Source organism: Rissa tridactyla, chromosome 1, assembly GCF_028500815.1.
Source record: "Rissa tridactyla isolate bRisTri1 chromosome 1, bRisTri1.patW.cur.20221130, whole genome shotgun sequence".
Taxonomy (NCBI): Eukaryota; Metazoa; Chordata; class Aves; order Charadriiformes; family Laridae; genus Rissa; species Rissa tridactyla.
Genome location: NC_071466.1, coordinates 83,587,002 through 83,600,814, shown reverse-complemented (window position 1 = coordinate 83,600,814; position 13,813 = coordinate 83,587,002). Strand labels below are relative to the sequence as shown.

At 51.5% G+C, this 13,813-nt stretch overlaps 1 protein-coding gene across 1 annotated transcript in view; it reads left to right on the top strand.

Annotated features, from left to right (window-relative positions):
• Positions 1–8,886: 8,886 nt before the first annotated feature.
• The window catches only part of ARHGAP6 (Rho GTPase activating protein 6), a 343,882-nt gene continuing 338,955 nt past the window's right edge, over positions 8,887–13,813 (top strand). Inside the window, exon 1 of the mRNA XM_054182853.1 lies at positions 8,887–9,495. Within this exon, the coding sequence (XP_054038828.1) occupies positions 8,998–9,495 (498 nt within the window). The 5' untranslated portion in view covers positions 8,887–8,997. The remainder of the gene's footprint in view (positions 9,496–13,813) is intronic.

Below are 13,813 nucleotides of genomic sequence, written 5' to 3'. Positions count from 1 at the left end.
CTGCAGAACCAGAGATACAGGCACTACACCAAGCTGAAATTTAAGGAGCCTTTAACTGAAAGGGGAAATGAAATCCAGTCAGGCTGCCTAATGCTATCCCTTCAAATTATGAAAACAAAATCAGTTCAAACAAACATTTGGGAAGAAAAGGTCTTTGTAAAACACCTCCTTTTCCTCTTGACAACATGAATGTGGAAAAGCTTAGGTTCTGGCCAATGCTGGTTTAATTCTCTGATTCTTCTGCCCAAACATGAAGTCACGTCTTATTTCTCTGAAGTAGTTTTACACAACACAATTAGAGCTTGCTAGGAGCTGGGGAAGTGTGGGGGAAACCCAAAGGTCACCTCCAAGAGAGGAACATTTCCTTGCTGCTGCCTTGCGAATGATAAACTCATGCTTTGTCCTAGGCCTCATCTACATTTAACAGCTGCTCAAACCATTATTTCAGTTAAGGACTTTTTAAAACAGTTATAAAAGACTATGTGCTACCAATTAAAAACTGCTCTAATAATAGAAAGGTGGTTGAACCCACACTGAACAATTGCACAACTTTTGCTTTCCATTGTGCTGCTAAAAGCACTACTCTTTCTACAAACATTAAACTTTCAGTATTTTGCAAACTATTTAGTTAAAATAAACACGCTTCTTCTGAGTGGGGAGGATTGAAAAAAAAAAAAAAAATCAATGCCACTGCTAAAAATCAACTGTGAAATTTGCACGAAACCAAAGGGGACCAAGACCTCTGGTGCCTCAGCAGACAACAGTGCAAAGCTCAGCACTGACAGACCAGCTGCTGTGGAAGAAGTTGCAAGTCTGGTTAACATGACAAGCTGAAGATCCAGTCTCAGAGGAGATGAAAGCTATGAGCCATTGCCCGGCTGGTGCTCACATAAGATCTGTAGCAAAACAAGAACTGTGCTGTTGTTCTTGAGAATGGACAAATCTAAAGAGAGATATCAGAACAAGCTGCATAAATCTAGAGCATCAACTGCAGAAGGCATCAAGGCCACAAGGCCTGCTCTGGGACCCGTTACACTACCCACTACGTGATGTTTGCTCCCCTGCTTTATTGCACATCGGCCCAGAGAAGTGACTTTCGATAGGTACCCAAGTCAGGATTTGGTGTGGCACACCAAACGCTTGCAGACACCCTGAAAAAGGGTCCTCCCTTTCCAGATCAGGCAAACCGAGTCCAACAATTTAGCCACTCCTCTGCGCTGACAATCCCTGGGCAGCACAGCATCTGATGAGCTGGCAAAATAAAAGCCTTCAGGAACACAAAGGTTCTTCCTACGGTCCTAAAAACATTGCTTAGAAATAAATATAGTATAGCCAATCTAACAAAATCTCCCAACCATCATTCAGCTGGCATGAAAATCAACGTTTAACATTTTCTGTGCTGGGGATTTGACAGACTACAGCCACCAGTATAAGGGAAGCAGCACAACCCCTAATACAGGCAGGCAGCCCTTTGTCCTGGCAGAGCCTGCTGTCACAGCTCAGCCACTGGAGAGGGTAAATCTGCCCATGTACATTAGGGGTTATGCCAATTCAGTGACACTTGATGCCTGTAATGAAAAAAAATCCTTAACATACACAAAATATTCCCTACTTCACCGAATTACACCCACCATCCTTCCCCACAAAAGACAGCAGAATTTACGAATTGAATCTACCGAGTCCCAAAATAGATTAAATCTCCAAATCACAGTGAACCCGCAAGCTACAGCCATTGATATTGAAGTTTAGCTTTATTCATGTCAATTTTTCTGGTCTCCTACACGCCCTGCAACTACCACATGCTCCCATAGTAACTGTAGAGCCTGTACTCTTTGTCTTACATGTGGGTATCTGTACTGCTGAGAAAGTTAATTTTTCAAAGACAACTTGTGAAAAAAACCCACACCGTTCTTCTGATATCTTAAACGAGAATGCAAATATATAACAGAGGACAGAATTACTGGGGTTACTAACTACTCGTGACCAGAGTAACAAATGCTACAAACAGTTATTTGCTGAGAGGGTGCTTTTTTTTTCTCTCCAGCGATGCCCACACACCTCCCACGGTGGCCAACCAGACACCTGTGTGGCCCTGGCAGGTATGGCCCCATGCCTCGCTGACTACACAGTTAGCATGAGTTATGCATTAGCGCCGTGAAGCAGGAGCTGCCAAACGACTCGAGGGCACCCCAACCTCCCCCTTCTCCTCCGTCCCCTCTGAGGGGGCACCGTGCCTGGCCAGGGGAGCGGGAAAACGCGCCGCCGCAGCCGCCGGCCCGTCACACCTGGCTTTTCTCCTCCTGCTTGGGGCTCTGGGACGGTGGTGGTGGTGCTGGCGGCGGCGGGGCCGGCGAGGCCTGCGTCTCGCCCTCAGCCCGCGGCTGCCTGCTGACGAGGGACTTGAGGGGCGCCATCCACTTCATCCAGAGGTCGAGGTCGACGTCCCCCCAGGGCAAGGTGGGGTCCTTGGCCGCCCGCCGCCGAAAGTCCTCGTCGTAGTTCATCCACGAGGTGCCCCCGTAGGTGGCGTGCAGCTTGCGGATGGTGTCCAGGTACTTGAACATGGCCCCGCAGCGCGCCGGGTGCTTCTCGCACAGCACGCTGGCGTACACCAGGAAGGCCGAGACCCACTGGTCCAGCGTGTCCCCCGGGCGCGGGCCGTGCTCGGGGGCCAGCTCTGTGTGGAGCAAGGAAAAGAGGTCAATGAACTCCCCCCGCCAGATCCGCTCCTTGGTGGCCTTAGCCAGCTTGTAGCCCAGCGGTCGCCGCAGCCCCACGTAAGGGGTGGCCGCCGCTTCCACCGCCGCCGCCGCCGGTGCCGCCTCGCCCTGCCCCGCCGCCGCCGCGGCAGCGGCCCCGGCCGCCGCCGCCGCCGGGCCCCCGGCCGCGCCGCTCGCCGCCGCCGCTGCCGCCGCCTCGGCGCAGGGGCTGCTGGCCGCCGCCACCGCCCCCAGCGCGGCCTGCCGCTCCAGCCAGCGCGGGTTCACGTAGACGGTCCGCAGGCGCGGCGCGGCCCCCGCCGCCGCCCGCGCCGAGCCCTCGGCGCCGGGCTGGAGGCGCAGCACGGCCAAGGCGGCTGGCGCGCCGCCGGGCAGGTCGCTGCCCTCCCGCCGCGGGGCCGGTTGGGCCGCCGCCGGCACCTGGAGCAGCGAAGGCGCCGCCCAGGGCGGGGAGCCGCCCCTAGGCCCGGCCGCCGCCGCCAGCGCCTCTAGGCCCGGGAGGCCGAGCCGCGAACCGGGGGCCACCGCACCGAGCACCCATCGGGTCTCGGCGATGCCGCCGCGGTCCCGGGGGCTCCGCGACCTCCCCTCCTCCCGGCGCCCGGCGAGGGCCGTCCCCAGCGTCAGGGGGGCCGCGGTTCCGGCCCGGCGCCGACGGCGGCTCCGCCGCCTCCCACGTGGCATCGGCGCGGCGGCGGCTGCGGGCAGGGCGCGCGGAGGGGGGCGGGGGCTACGGCCCGGCGGGGGCGGAGCCGGCGGGGCTGGGGCGGGGCCTGCGGGGGCGGGGCGGGGCGGGGCGGGGCGGTGCCTGCCTCCCCCCGCCCCGCCCCGGCCCCGATCCCGTTGCCGATGCCGGTCCCGCACGGCTCAGCCCCGGGTGAGAGGAGCCGGGGCGAGAACCCACTGCCGCGGCCGGGCGTGCGGTGCCCGCGCAGCGCGGCGGACGGCCCGCCGTGAGGCGGCAGGTGCAGCCGTCCCCGGGATGTCCCCTGGGTTTGTAGGGTTTGGCACTTACATGCTGGGCTTGGAGCATATATGTATTAGATATAGTATATACACCATATATTTACTATCTATAGTGTGTATATATATATAGTATATATACTGTATGTATTGGATATAGTATATACACTATATAGGTACTATCTATAATGTGTATATATAGTATATATAATATATATACTATATATATACACTCTACATATATAGTGTGTATATATATATGGACACACACTATATATACACTATAGATATATGTAGATACTATATATACTATAGATATATATAGAGAGAGTACAGGTTTTTTATATATATAGTGTATATAACTATAGTGTCTATATATATACACAATATATATCTATTAACTATATTTTTAGCTGTACTACTGTATAGTAGCTATACAGTAGCAGTCACTCATGTCATTGTTACCGCTTCAGTACAGTGAATGTTCAGAGGAGTAATGACATTTCATCACTTTTCCCTTTCAGTATAAATGAGCGCCTTTTTCTCTTTATAGAAAATTGATTATTTTTTTCCTTTTAAGGGTGCTGTCCTAGCTAAGCCCTAGGTAGCCAATCTGGGCAAACGCTTGCCAAGACTCCTCAGGTTGCCTTGGTGACTGATCTGCAGAGTCCCCTGTCAGATAAGAAATAGGGGAATGTGAGGACTTTATGGGAGATGCGCCCTACAGGCAGTTTCCCTTCTAGTCACATCAAAACAGCTTCTATGGCTCAGCCGTACGTGCCTTACCGAGGTCACTGCCAAGCAGCACGGTGGCCTCTGTAGAAACAGGACGGGGCCACGGCAGCACCTAGGCAAAGGTCAGACACCACAGGAGCCGAAGCTGGGTGCTGGCTCCTTGTGTGGACTGAAGTTCCACACCCACTGCCCAGCTGCTTCTGCAAACTCTTCTGTAGCACTTTCTGTTCTGGAGGAGCACCTTTGAACTCTATGCTGAAATGCCTACAGATCACTTCCACTGTAATATAGAGAAGAGTTCTGTAAAAAACATAGCAGCTCTTCTGTCTTCACAGAAAAACTGGAAGAGATAAATTTAAGATAGAAGTCTTTCTGTCAAAAAAAAATCAAATCCCAGGAATTACAAAGTTAGGAATTCTTCTGTAAGAAAACAGCAAGGTAAAAGAGTGGCTTTGCTTTTCTTATGCTTAATAAATTCTGAAGAAATAATAACAGCAAAATGGTTGGTGAAGATCAAGACAAGGAAGGCACTGAGTACCTCAGCCTTGTCTCTCTGCCTGTTGACACTTAGTCACTTGCTGCTTTCAGCAGAGGTCCCGCAGCTTCCTTTTATGTTCTTTCACTGCTACTGTGGTGGTAGAAGGTGTTCTTTTTGCCCTTGACGTCCTTTGCCAGTTACACCAACAGCTGAGCTTCGGCTTCCCAAGCGCCATGCCTGTATGTATGCCCAGGCAATGCTTCTATACTCCTACCCTGTGAGCTAAGACTGAAGATATTTCAGAATAAAACTGATGACTGGAAAGTCGCAAATGTCAAATGCATTCATCCCTCAAAATATTTTGGAATTTTTATTGCATTATTGATCCATATCACTACTGCTCACTTTCAGAAATACAGACTTGAAAAGCTGAGGAGAGATCTTTCATGTTGCAGTCAGTCAGCCGACTACTGCATAAGGCAGTACAAAGAATAAACACCCTCACTGGATTTAAGCTTTCACTGTAAAAAAATATGACAGCGCAAACTGTTAGGAAAGCCTTTCCAACTCCAGCACATCCACCGTCTATACTGCTACTCCCAGCTCCAGGAAGGACTGTCCAATTCCTTGACTGCTATCGCAGCCTTACAGAGAGCAGTTACACAAACAGCTTTGCTTCAGAAGAGAAGGGCTGATGACCAACAGAGAAGGGCTGATGGTCAACTAGTATTGTCTCGCCATTCCTCTGCTTATATGGCTACACCTCTGACACCTTTTGGCTGGTGGTTAGTATTAAGGCTTGGGGACTAGGACCATCGTTTTGTTCTGTGCTTTTAGAGTGCCCACCAGAGCCCTGGAGCCCAGCTGCATGGGTGGGGCTGCCAAGTCTTACAACAATGCAGTTAATAGTGATAATAAACAACATCATAAAAAATAATCAGTAAGTGCTTATATTGCTGTTGCCCCTGGAAGACAGACAGCAGCAAAGACAGGTAGCGAGGTCGTCTACATGAAGCATCTCTATGCATGTGCTGGCTTTGCTCAATGAATTGCAGCTGTGATGATTCTCCGTGTCTCCGTCTGGTGAAACCCACCCTCCAATTCTTCATGAGGGCTCTCATGGACAAAACCAGCCGGGCAATAGTAATACCTGGACTGAAGTAAGTGGACATAAGAATGCTTCTGCCCCACTCCATTTAGAGGAGTTACTTGTAAACTGACGTGTGCTCCTAACATTGCACTTATCTCAGCGCTTCTGTCTCCTTTCACAGGCTGTGTGTGTGGTGTGTAAGGATCTGAGTCGGCACCTGGAGGTTTGCCCGCTGGCAGCTGGCTGTGCCCAAGAGTATCAGCTCTTCACAGGGGGCAATGCACCTTACTGAGAATGGCAGGAACAATTCCCAGTGGATTTTGGAGGTGGGAATCATTGTTCTCTCTCCTCCTCATGTGATTTCAGCTCTGAATTTCCTCACCTGCCTTCTTTCCTCCTGTTTTCCTGTCCCTTCATGTTCCGATGATACGTCTGTAGAGGACCCAAGTGAATATTTGGAGACACACGACTGTGAATCTGCATTGGAGACATGTCTCTTTCAAACAAATTGCTAGCATGGGCACAGAACCGCAGAAACAATCTCGGATCATTGTTTTATGCTTCAGACCTTCTTTTTAGTCTCAAGCATGGGACCTTATTGAAGGCATTAATAAGGAGGCAAATGAAGCTTTAAACAGAAACAGCTGCAACCTTAGCTGTGGAGGAACTAGCAGGCTTTGGAATTAGGCAATAGAACAGTTTATTAAAATAAGGGGGAAAAGCTCCTTTTCAGACAAAAGGAGAAAAAAAATCCCATTCGGAAAAATTACATAAAACCAGAACACCTCCCTTTGAAAGTGGAAGGGCTAGTGTGCTGTTTCTCTTTATGAACCTTAAATAATGCCACGAAGGAAAGAACTGTCTACTCCCTCTATTGATGAAACTGGAAAATACTGCCACGGAGCACTTGCCTGCACAGGCTCCAGGACACCTGGGAGGACAACTCAACCCTGCACTAGGGCTTGAGGAGAAAATGCAGCATGAGGAGAAAATAACCCTCGTATGTGCTCGAGCGCTTTTTTTTTTGCAAAATAGCCAGACTTTTTCTAAGGAATCTTAAGAGTTGTCTGCAATACTTTTGGGGAGATTGTGGAGATGGTGGTTTCTCAGGTCAAAAGAAGGATGCCTAGGCCCCAAAGAATCAGTAGTCTGATGGTGAGTTCATCTGAGACGGGGAGATTCAAGACTTGCACTGGAGCTCTTGGCGAGTCTCTCCCTAGGTGTCTTCCACTCTCTCCACAAATTAAAGTCCAGGTCTGGAAGCAAACCAGGATTTGCGTTTGTGTGTTTCGTTTTTCATCTCGAAAAATGTAATGGCTGCATTCCTTACTGACAAAAGAGCAACAGATCTGAACTCACCCATGAAGCCAACAGTTAGCTGCAGCTTAATAAAGTTGAAACAGTAAGTAAACAATGGTGCGGGGCCTCTAGAACGAACCTTACCAGCATCACCGTTGAACTGTGATGTGAACTCCCAGTGAGGGGAGGACTCAGTGTTCCCAGCTGGGAGAGGTGGGCAGGAGTCAGATCCTGAGGCTGAGGGACTGTTTCCTCTGCTCCAGGTGGGGAAGGAGCTGGCTGGCTGGCAGCCACTGTGGGGCTCTGTGGTATTCTTCCTCTGCGTGAGTTCTGTTCCTGCATTTCTTAACGTTTTGGCTTTCCCAAGCAGAGAAAACTGTTTACAGACGATCAAGCAAGTTTAGCTTTAGCAAGGCTTAGCTTCATTGATCCCGCTCCCTTTTTCTGCTGCCGTCACTTACCCAGCAGAACAGTTACAGGTCTTGGGTTATCCGTGGTGGTAGATGCCCCATCCCTGGAAACATTCAAGGTCAGGTTGGATGGGGCTCTGAGCAACTTGATCTAGTTGAAGACGTCCCTGGTCATTGCAGGGGAGGCTGGACTAGATGACCTTTAAAGGTCCCTTCCATTCTATGAGTCTATGCTGCATGTGGGATTCATGTCCACGTGAGATTGTTCTGCACAGGCTGTCAGACAGCAGCAGAGTGTGTGCTCAAAATAGGTGTTTGTTGCAGTGAAGTATGTAAGACCATCCTCTCAAACTGGCACGGGATGGAAAGAGAGACTTGGGTCAGAACATAATTGCTGATCGAGCTGCGTGGAAGACCCGGTCCCAGCAGCCCTATAGACGTGTGCTGTACACTGCGAGCACCCTGCCTGTTCCTGCAAGTTTCCCCTGGAGACACCAGCTCTCCCCGACACGGCCGGGGAGAGTACGGGGGTCCCACAGCCCAGCGCTCCCCCGCGGACGCCGGCGGGAGGGGGACGCGGCGCTGCACCTCGGCAGCGTCAGCCCGGGCCTTTACCCGGCTGCGCCTCCGCAACGATCGCTCCGAAAAACAACTGTCCCTCGCTCCTCGATCCCTCCCTCCCCAAAAGGCAGCCGCACGGTGCCAGCGCGGCCGCAGCGCCCCGTCGGGGCGGCCCGGAGCAGCGCCCGCGATGGCAGCAACCCCGGTCCCAGCGCAGCCCGCCGGGGGCTGCCGCCCGTCCCGACCCCGACGGGCTGCGGGCCACACCGGGACCGGCTCTCCCCGCCTCGGGGGGAGGCAGGCGGGACCTGCCACCCGTGGACCCCAGGGGTTTGGGGCGGGTGAGGGGCGGCGAGCGGCTCCCGTGCGCATCGCGGCCGAGGGGGGAGTGACTCTGGCAGGCAGCGGCGAGCCGAGATAAAAGCTCCGCTCCTGCCTCTTTCCCTCCCCTTTTCTCTCGTAACTTTTTTTTTTTTTTTCCCTCCCTTTCCCTCCCTCTCCCTCCCAGCAAAGTGACCGCGGCGGCGGCAGCCCCGGAGCAGCCCCAAGCGCCGGACGCCGCCATGAGCCCCCCGGTGCCGCCGTCGGGCCGCGCCGCCGGGGGCTGAGCCCGGCCGCGGGGGCCGCCCCGAGAGCCCCGCCGCTCCGCGCCTCCGCGGCGGGGGGGCCGCGGAGGCAGAGGCAGCCGAGAGCCCCGGGACCCCCGGCGTGCCCGGGGAGGGGGGGGCAGCGGCCGCCGCGATGTCGGCGCAGAGCCTGCTGAGCAGCGTCTTCTCCTGCTCCTCCCCGGCCGCCGCCGCCCCCGCCAAGAGCCTCTCCAAGCGGAGGCTCCGCCAGACGCGCAGCCTCGACCCCGCCATCATCGGCGGCGGCCGGGAGGAGGGCGAGGGCGCGGGCCGGGCGCCGCGGGCGAGGGCCGCCGGCAGCCCCCCGGGGGAGCGCCGCGGTCCTCGGGGCGCCCCGCCGCCCCCCGGCGCCTCCTTCTCCACCCCAAGCACCCCGCTGGAGCGGTCGCCGCCGGGCAGCGCCCTCTTCGACGAGGAGAGCCCCCGCGGGAAGCGGAGCCCCGGCTGGGAGCTGCCCTTCCTCGCCCGCACCCCCTCGGCCTCGGCGCTCAGCGGCCCCGCCGGCCCCGCCAACAGCATCTTCTCCTCGCCCCGCCGCTGGCTGCAGCAGAGGAAGGGGCAGCCCTCGCCCACCGGGCCTCGCCCCGCCGCCTACGTCGTGTGGAAATCCGAGGTAGGCCCGCCCGCCCCCGGGGACGGCCGCCCGCCGCGCCTCCCTCGCCCCCTCCCGCCCCCGCACTGCGCCGCCGCCGCCCGCCCGCCCCGTCGGGGCGGCCCTTCGGAGCCTCGCCGGTACCGGGACGGGGCGGCCCTTCGGAGCCCCGCCGGTGCCGGTCGCCGCGACGGGGCGGCCTCTCGGAGCCCCGCCGGTGCCGGGACGAGGCGGCCACTCGGAGCCCCGCGAGTGCCGGTCGCCCGGAGGGGCGGCCCCGCGGGGGGGCCCTCGGTGGTGCGTGATGGGCGCGGCCCCGCCCCTGCCGGCGGGAGGGCCGCCCGCTTTCCCGGGCTGCGGCTGCCGTGCCGGCGAGGCCGCCGTGGGAAACGGGCACGGGTGTTGGCACCGGGCACGGGGATCCGCGGCGATGGCGGGGTGGACGGCGGCGTTTGATGTTCCCTCGACGTGCTCCATATATAGCTGTCGCGGGCATGTAGAACCTTTCCCTCCCAGTTTCACACCTCGTAAACCGAGGTATGCAATGGCGTCTAACAAGATAGACAAATTATTTTTAATGTGCACACCCTGTGAGCGGTGATTTATTTGACAACGCACATGTGTCAAAACCACATGAGGAGCGATCGTATTCCAAGACAAATCCAACTTTGCAATGCAAATATTTACTCGTTTAACTTGGATGTCGTTGTCGTCGATGTTGGGCTGCAGATATCACACCATGTGGACGAATGTATTCAAAGAATGTGGCATTGTTTCTTGGTAGCGATTGCTCGGCGAGTTGGTTGCGCGCAGCCCTTTGTAGCGGGAGAAGATGACATTTTTTGTTTGAAGAACTTCTCCGTCCTGTTTGTGGCGATGAGGTTTCCCGCTTAACTGTTTAGTAGTTTGTCCTGGAGCTTTTGGGTTGGGGTCGGAAGGCAGCCTTTCCCTTTTACTTCCATTTCTATTTAAGGCGTATTTATTATAAACAGCCTATACTAACTAAATCTACCAACAAAACAGCCCCATTGTTTCAGTGGGATGCAGAAGACCTTGAAAGATCGTTACCTTACACAGTGATCTGGGATCCAAAGCCAAACTAGGCACCGTGACAGCACAAGATTACCAAAAATAGTTTTTAAGGGCAAAGGCTGCCTCTCACCCCCCAATGAACCCCCGTCTCCTCCTGTTAGCTTGGGGTATAAAAGCTGTCAGCATCTGCCAGTTGGGATGGAGCGTCAGCACCTGGGTGGTGGCTTCAGGCGTGATGCAGGCTGATGCAAGGATTTTTAGCAGTTTTCACGAATGGATTATTATTAAACTTTTGTGATCAGAAGTTACTCTTAGCAGTATTTCATCCTGATGCTTGAATTTTAAGATAGTTAAAAATTCATGAGTTCAAAGAACTTTGTGGGAATTGCAGCGTCAGTGACAAAAAACCTCTAGTGAGACGGTGGGTAATGACCTTTAAATGCTCACACTAATTAAGGGTAAGTTGGCTGCTTATCCACTTACGATTTGATAAGGAACATCAAAAAGCATAAGATACATAAGATTTCCTTTGCAGAGTTTCCCGACTGAGTCCAAGACTTGGAGCGTGGTCTCCGATCTGCAAACGTAAGCGGGTTTCCCTCTTTTCACTGAATCCATGCAAAGGTATCGGACGCTTGGGATATTTTTGTCATATCTGTACACTGTCAAACCACGTAGCACTGCACATCTTCAGACTGCAAATCCAAAAGTACAATTTTTTTCCTTACTTGGTGCGTATCTAGCATTTTTTAATAGGCAAACCTTTTTTTGGGAGGTGTATTATATTACTAATAACAGGATTGCAGTGTAGTGATGTAATTTATAGAAAAATTTGATTCGGTGCAGTTTTGTGTGATGTTACAGTGCTGCTTTCTGACGAATTGTTGTTTACTTGGCATTTGAACCTGGGTTCAAATGTATCTTTCATACATTTAAGAAATGGGTGTTTACGCTGACAAAGTGCAGTCTTGTATTTTGGAGGCATCTTTCCTATTGGCGAGGCCTCATTTTTAGAGTAACTGAGACATATGTGTGAGTTACCTACAACTATATTATACATATAACTGTGTTATACGTAAATGACGTATAAATGATTTTAACCTATATGTTAAAAGAAACTGGACATACATAATTTTGATCATATTCCCCCTTTTATTGCAGGCATGCATCCTAATGCTCGTTCAGTTTGGTTTTATCATAAAATAGCATTGTTCTTAAAGGATTTAATTGTTTGCTTCCTATTTAGTCTTTATTGGAAAGGGACTTGTTCAGTTTTTAGGAGGTGAAGGATTCTCTGTCTCTGGGGCTTCACCTTAGCTGTGGCAAAGCAAGTGTGCTGGAGGAGGTGAAAAAAACGCATTTTATTGGGTGAAAAGGAAGTAGCTGTTTATAATACTGTAAGTTTAAAAGGTCCCATTATCCAAATTATAGTATTCTCAACAGGAAATCTGTAGTTCCTTTCTTTTCAACTTAGAAAATGAAACACATCACGACAATTATTTTACTCAGCTGTAAAAGACAACTGAATAGGTGACTAAAAGCCGAAAATGAGCACGGATGGTTTTGTTTTGAGTACTTAAAAAATCCCATCCTATTAGCTGGGGAATAAAAGAAGTGTTAATTGCAAAACCTTTTTTCTTTACCTTCCAACACCTTCAGTATAATTGCACTTTTTGGAAAATATTGCTCTAAAGCCACTGTGCAAGGAACAGGGTTATGCGCTAAACCCAGTATTTTAGGAGATATATGTGGAAATTATTTTCTTCCCCCTACCTTAATCTCTGAAGAAAGGGAAAAATGCCATGGAGATTTTCTCTTCAGAAGCCCCCAAAAGAATAACTTTTGAGCAGGAGCGCCTTCGCTTGTCCCGAGCTGGATCAGTGCGGTGGCATCCAGAGGGACGTGGTGGAGATGTGGTTTGCAGCAGGCGTGAGAGGTGCGAATCCCACCTCGGGCAGCCCGGTGCTACAGGGCTGCAGGGTGGGAGCACCTGAAAATGTCCGTAACAGCTTTGATATGAGGCCAGGAGAAGGATGGATTGTTTGTTTTACCCTTTTTTTCTAATTGTAGTTCTTTGACTTCAGCATTTTATACCGCAACCCTGTCTACTGGCCTCGGGAGGGAAAGGTTGCTGCTCAGTTCACGTGGCCATTCATAAATGATTTTTAATGGCATGCCAGAGCTCACGGGCGATTTCCAGTGTCAGCAGTAGGTCACACCTAAAAGCTTTACACAAAGAAAGGCGTTAGGCCTATATTCTTGGATCCACAGATTTTTGGATGTGAAGCATATTATGACAGAGGTGTCTCTCACTCCCGGGTGATCTGGCTCTTCTTTATCAACATGTAATTTTATTCACAGGAATATTTTACAACTGTAAAGATTATTTTTAGCAGAGCTTTACGTCGCCGACAAGCATTCTTTCCCCTTTCTATTGTCTGCTCATGTATAAGCTGCTTAAATAAAAAACCTCTGCCTGGGTCTCTGGAAATCAGCGACAACGTTTCCAGTGGTTTCAGCAGGGCAAAGCCAAGGGGGATTTTTAACAAGGAAAAAAAGCATTCATCCTCAGTTCCCATCAGCTCTCAGCTGTCCCTTTAAGCCATTTTCCTTAAAGAAAATGCACTTTCACTTACAAAATTAAACGTTATGACTATTATGCTTTCATTAAGTGTTTCCTAAGGTTAAGTGACTCTCTAAGTAAACTAAATATCATGGGAAAAGGTGGTAAAAACATGTAGAGATACCTTAATGCCTCGATTCTGCCAACATTTAGTCATACAGACGTACATTTACGCTTAAGTGTGTGAGTAGTCCCGTACAAGTTAAGGATGCTTACAGTGACTGTGTGGAATACGTTTGCCAGGTGCAAAGTCCAGAATATCTCAAAGTGAACAGATCTGTGTGAAGTCTCAGGTTGTATTAATTCTTCTTATTATTTTTCTGTCTTGAAGACGGCAATGGAAGGTTGCAGCATGTGTATAACAAATATGGCAAATCATGTGAATGTATCTGAGTAATCTCTTTGTTATGATAAACCAAATCTACACACTTAAAATTATATGGCCTGATTATTTTGCTATCATATGCCGGGTGTTACTGACTAATTAAACGTTAACATCTCCAGCTTTTTTGGGGGAGAACTGTTTTTGAATTAATGGCAGCATAACTGTAGCCTTCCCGCTTGCGTGCCTGGTGTCCGGGAAGCAGGAGGCACCATTGTGACTTTGCAGCTTGCTTCTCAGCACCATTGGGTTGCTGCGGGTGGCTCAGCTCTTCCTCACTTCTTCCTCCTCTTCATGCAGCC